The sequence below is a fragment of the Camarhynchus parvulus genome, chromosome 1A, assembly GCF_901933205.1.
Source record: "Camarhynchus parvulus chromosome 1A, STF_HiC, whole genome shotgun sequence".
Classification (NCBI taxonomy): domain Eukaryota; kingdom Metazoa; phylum Chordata; class Aves; order Passeriformes; family Thraupidae; genus Camarhynchus; species Camarhynchus parvulus.
This window is the reverse complement of record NC_044586.1, coordinates 27574161-27580160: the sequence shown is the minus strand read 5'-3', so window position 1 is coordinate 27580160 and position 6000 is coordinate 27574161. Positions and strand designations below refer to the sequence as shown.

Sequence of the window (6000 nt, the reverse complement as noted above, 5' to 3'; positions counted from 1 at the left end):
AATTGTTTATTTTAACTTTTATTGCCCAATTCAGGGATACACTCTGGCTACTTAATGCTGTGGTAAAGCAGCACAAAAATAACACAGCCATGTTCAGAAGCACGTTCCACTAGAGCATTGCTGAGCTGTTGGTTTGCCCCTTCCATCTCCCACCCTGTCCTGTCAATCCCCATCCTCCACCCACCCTCTCTCCCTGTCAACGTTCAGCTGCACGTGAATGCAACCACACCACCAGCACCTGCCTCTGTCCTGGCTTCCAGCCCACCTGCCTTTGACACACACCTACACCTTGCCAGCCCTACCCTGGCCTAGGTGGGACACACCAGTTATCTCCTAAAAATAACTACCTAAAATCAGCCACGACATGCAGGCCATTTCTCATTAACTGGTCACTCATCATCAAGCAAAGGTGGTCACACCGAACACTGAAAGTCATCCATTTTTAGCGACACTCTGCTTGTTTTTTGACACTCTTGAGGCCTTCTCCCAAAAAGGCCAGCACTCCTACAGTTTTTGGAGACAGTGAAACCAAGTCTGTAGTACCTGACTCTGCCAGACAGAGGCAGAGCACAGAATTCCATAGAAAGAATGTGAGAGATGCCCAGCAACTTCAGACTTGCTGACTACTGCCCCAAGCAGGCAACTGCCACAGAACTGTCTCTGCTGATGCAGGAATTTCAGTAACAGACAATTTTAAAAAGCCCCAAACTGGCTTGACAACAGATGGCAAGTTTCTTAAATATGTTCTTTAAAGCTAACTCCTAATGAAGAACACAGATTCACTTGTAGGTCCTTAGAAAAAATTTCTTTATAAACAGACTGCTTTAATTTTATGGAAGATCTTTTCATCTGTAACAAAAAAGCTGAATTCCTACTTAAAATGGAACATCCTTTTGTTAGCTGCGGCTGATCCCTTTCTAAGTTTATTAATGCACTTCATTTTACCAGGTAAACCTTTAAGTCCTTTACTCATTAATGTCACATTATTACTTGTTCTTTTATGACCTATGAAGTACTACTGTTCTAGAAATGCTAAATCCCACATTTATCCACAGTGAACATTTAGTCTATCTTCACTACTTCTGTAAAAAAAGATGTTTTTCTGACACTTCTTTCTTCAACACTGTCATGTCTACAACGTATTTCCTACAAAGTTCATCGGTATAAAATCTAGATCAGATCCATAGCAACTATAAAAATATATATAACAACTATTTCAGGACAAGGTTTTTCATCAGTGCCAACTGTGCCTCTGCCACAGCCGTAGCGCTCGCACTGGGATCAGGGGAGCCCCATGTGTGTCCGAGCCTCACGTGACGCTCCCAGGCCAGGTGACACGCAGGGCTGGCTCACCAGCAGTGACACTGGGACACGCCACTGACAAGGTCCTGAGCAGCCTCAGCCTTGGAGGAGCCACGTCACTGCCACTGCCACTGCCCTGAAGGAACTAAAGGAGCAGCCAAAGGTGACCCTGGGGGCTCCCACAACACACGGACCTCGCTAAACGCTGCCAACAATGCCCCAAGAACTGCAAGTTCACTTCGTCTGTATTTTTAACAACACAGGGCTTTTGTTATTATAAATTTCAAAACAAAACCAAAGAATTCCACATAATATTTATACTTTCAAAAGTACAATATTAATACAGGTCGGTCAGTTAGAAATAACAGCAGTTTGTTAGGTCTACAAGATTTAACGTAAAACCGGTTTACAAATGCTGAAAAGCAGTAGTGGTCCAATAGTCACCGTTACACATGAATTTCTCTCTTCCAGAAAATAAAATTAAAAAAAAAATCCCAATTCAAATTTACTAGTATCAATGAAATATTAATAAAACACCCCCAAACATGCCACAATCACTATTCACAAATAAAGTTAAAATGAAATATACAAAAATTCACTTAATACTGTTAAATAACAATAAACTACAAGATTTCCTGAACAGAAATGGTAGGACCCCTGAACGTTTTACAGTGAATGTCAGGAAAAATTAAGTTACCTATGACTATTTTCATGATATACCAGCCAAAGATTTACATGACCATTTCAAAATATACCAATAAAGATTTACAGTCTCTTTAAGATGCACTAAACAAATAGGTTCATAAAGGTGAACACAAATGCTTAAAAATACTGTAACCATCACCAAGGGTGTACTTATGATACTCACTGAGATGCATAAGCGTAGTAGTAATATGTTTACTATCTCTGGAAAACAGGTAACATCTAAGATCTGAAAAACTCTCTAAGTTCCCATTGTAAAAGCTCTGTAGCATAGTGAGCTCTTCCCAAGTACAAACTTGCATCTTTCCAGTTGATTTCAAGTGAATAATGCACAAATGGGAGAGGAACAAAGTGGGAAAAGTGTGCCATTATTCCCATGTTTGTGTAATTAGTTGTCCTGTTCCTCTGTAATGAAAAGTAAGCCAGGGTCCAACATATATGAATTGTCCTTTTACTATTTGTATTTCTAAGTTAAAAACAAGGTAAAAAAGTTATTGTTTCTGCAGGCCCCATATGCACAACAATGTGCAAATATGTTATGCTGGAGTAAGCCTGACAAAATGTCCAGCCTCCATGCTCTTAATTTATCAATAACTAACATAGGATCTGAGAGCAAATCAAAGTTACTTTTCACTTGTTTGAATCAACCTTCACACCATGTGCTTTTCAAAAACATAATATGCATTATAATTTTTCAACTATTTCAACACATACTTCCAATGTTAAATAAGGAATTAAGTGCCAAGAACTTAGAGCATTAAAGATGGCTCACCTATAGCCAAGCAAAGCTATGTTTACATTCCAGGAAACACTGCAGTTTAAGAAATACAAAAAAACCCCGCAGCAGTAGAACATTTTATCAAGAGAAACAGATGCATTCACATATTATAAAGCCATTGCAACTTCTTCAGGCATGGAACTGTTGTGTTAACTATACAGACAGTAGTTATTTAGCAGCAATGATTCCGCAATAAATAATGCACTGTGTTTCTCAGTCCTGCACAAAAATTGCAGCTACAGTTACATCAACAGCTGTAACCTACTGGCTCTAGTGGCAGAGGAGACCTTAAAACCAACTGTACAAAAAATTGTCACACTGTGACAACAAATATAAAAACATAATTTGCAGGTTGGAAATAAAAAGACTCCACTGTTAAGAGGACAGTGTAGACAAACTGCGATTCCAAGTCCACCAAGAGAAAGCACTGCCTTTGGATCCGAGTCCTTGATCGACAGGATAGGCTTGGGCTTGACTCTGCACTGCCCCCTTTAGAAAAGCATGCTCTGCCTTCTGTTCTTCCCATGTCCTGCAACACAACATGGACCATGGTAAGAAACCGAAGCATTTGCACAATGGAGTATTAAGTTATTATCTAGATCTTCATCCTTTTCAAGGCAGCACCCCTTGTGCTTCAATCAGCATAGGCATCTTTCTTTTAACGGCACTCACTGCATTGGTTTTTCACTTTGCCACCTCTAGCCCCCATACAGTACTGGTTCGAAACTCCAAAATGTTCTCACCTTCACAGTCTCTGCCCAGCCCTAGTAAAACTCACATCTTACTGTGCACTTAGCTTATGTGTCTCTACAGGAATCTCAGTAAATCATTCTGGATTTTATTTTTCAATAAAATTCAATAAAACCAATTTAACAAAGCATTTTTCAATTCCAAATGTCTCTGGCACAGCATTCTTTTAGCAAGCATGAGAAAATATAAAGCTTTCCATACCAGTCTCTGGATAAGTGGAATTTCGAAAGCCAGGGTCTTTTTGCAATTGAATCTCTTTTAGACTGAATATTGAAACACCTGGAATGTAACAAAGAAATTAATTTATATACAAATGTAAAACTATGTTTTATTGACCAAAATTATATTCTTAATTATATAGTATAGATTAAAAAAATTTCCAATTCACAAATATTTAAGCTACTAGATATCAGACTCTTTAATACTTTAGAGGGTTTTTCCTTTCACAATGTACTTAGCTTTAATGCACTATCTTAACAATACTCTGCTACTTTACTACTCCTCTTACTTTCAGGCAGAGTGTGTATTCTTGTTCCAAGACTTCTGAAGTATGCATGTTTCATGGCCTCTTCTGCTGAAATTCTCTTCTTTGATTCATACTATTAATATAAAAGCATACAAGTGTGTTGGTTTCCATTAAAAATCTCTTTGCATCAAGTGATTTCATCAAAGGGAGAAAGAGTTCTAGCTGCTCAACATTTCCCACAAGCCCACAAATCACTAGAACCATTTTTCTTTCATTACTTTTCACACATGACTATCTTATGGTTTATCAAAATCAGTATTGTCAACACGTAACAAGATTGCTAAAATAGTAAAAATAACTTGTGCAAATAGATACAGGTTAAAACTACACCTAATCTTTATTTACAGATGGTACAATGATTAGATACCTCCTGCTTGGCATCTGTGCAATTCTAGGCAAGGATGCACATGTTTAAAAAGCTGCACACAAATAATTTACAGTGCTGCATCTACCCAAAGATGCAGGAGTTGGCCTTCCATCTTGCTTCCAGCTCATTTTTAATTCAGATTCAAAGATTAAACCTTTGAATACAGCTGCAACATCAAGGAGTAATATTACACCTTACTAACTCGTTCTCTTGTACTAAGCTCAGTTAATCATTAAAGAAATTTAGCATTTGTATTTAAAAGTTCTGGTTTAATACCGTATTTCACAAGAGATGTACTTTTTTCAGGGCTAACACAGAATAATTCTATTTTTACGGAAGGCAATAAGAGAAGAAATCAGTTCTGGGGGAACAAATAGCAAGCGTCAGTTTTTTCATTCTCACACAACAGACTTCTTCTCACATCTGTCATAGACTACAGACTCAGCTACACATTCCACTTTGAGACAGAACTGAATAGTTTGACTTCTAATACGTTTTGTACTTAATATATTAGAACTCAAAACTTGTGCTTTTATAAAGTAAAGCCACAAAACACATCTTACTTGAAGGAACTTCGCTATCAATTCAATTCCTTCTGTGTCTAGCCTAAAAAGAAAGATATTTTTAAAAGTTAAAATAGTTATTGAATTGTATTTACAAAAGTAAAACTGCAGAGGAACTGACTTAATTAAATGATACCAAACCTGAAAATTATATCTAAACATGGAAACAACATTTATTGATGTTAACATGAATACATAATAATATCTCAGAACAAGACTCTTTGGAAAACACTGGGGACACACAAATCCTTAGTTTGAATTGTCATTTACTAGACTGACCTTGATCATTTATTTAAATATTTTTAATTATTTCTTTTAAGATTAATCCTACTCATTTACTAGAGGGATACAATGTTAGACCTTCTTCAAGGTAGACAATGAATGTCTTTATTATTAAGTTTATTTATAATAACTGCACAGACCCTTCATGTTCCTCATTATGGTTTTAAAATACAAGAAACTGCTCAAGGAAAGCATTTTAAAAATGGCCTTGGTCCAGCATATAACCAGAAGAGAATTTGTGTTCTTTAGGAAATGCTGTGTGAATTCTCCCGCTATGAAGACATTATTAACTGGAGTTTATTGTTGCACAAGTTATTAAGGAGCTGTGGTACCTAGAATGATATCAGAGGAAATAATCACACAGTACTGGGCAGATTCTGCTTTGTATTATCATCTGCCCACACTAACACAACTGATGAATAGTTTTACACCATTCAGTGGCAGTGGTACTCAGGAATGCATTCCCACTTAGGAATATGCAAAGCCACAGGGATGCATATTTTCTATTAATAAAACACAAAGTACCTTGGTGCATGGTTGATGAGAGGTTGTGGTTTATACTTAGGAAAGTTGTAGTTTCTAAATTCATCACTGGAAGAAATGCCTGGCCATGTTTCCTGACATGGAGTTCCTGCATTTAGAAGCAGTAACAAATTCAACTTAAAAATGTAAACAAACAACTTTGACATAAAAAACATTTAATCCTGTAATTTAAAGGAGAAAGGGAAAA

The 6000-nt window shown here is 37.0% G+C and overlaps 1 protein-coding gene across 1 annotated transcript in view; it reads right to left on the bottom strand.

Moving 5' to 3' along the window:
* The window catches only part of CDK17 (cyclin dependent kinase 17), a 91163-nt gene continuing 85163 nt past the window's right edge, over positions 1-6000 (bottom strand). The window contains exons 13-17 of the mRNA XM_030960913.1: positions 5796-5901; positions 4989-5031; positions 4041-4131; positions 3734-3811; positions 1-3311 (exon numbers count right to left, since the gene is read on the bottom strand). Coding sequence (XP_030816773.1) covers positions 3274-3311; positions 3734-3811; positions 4041-4131; positions 4989-5031; positions 5796-5901 — 356 coding nt within the window. The 3' untranslated portion in view covers positions 1-3273. The remainder of the gene's footprint in view (positions 3312-3733; positions 3812-4040; positions 4132-4988; positions 5032-5795; positions 5902-6000) is intronic.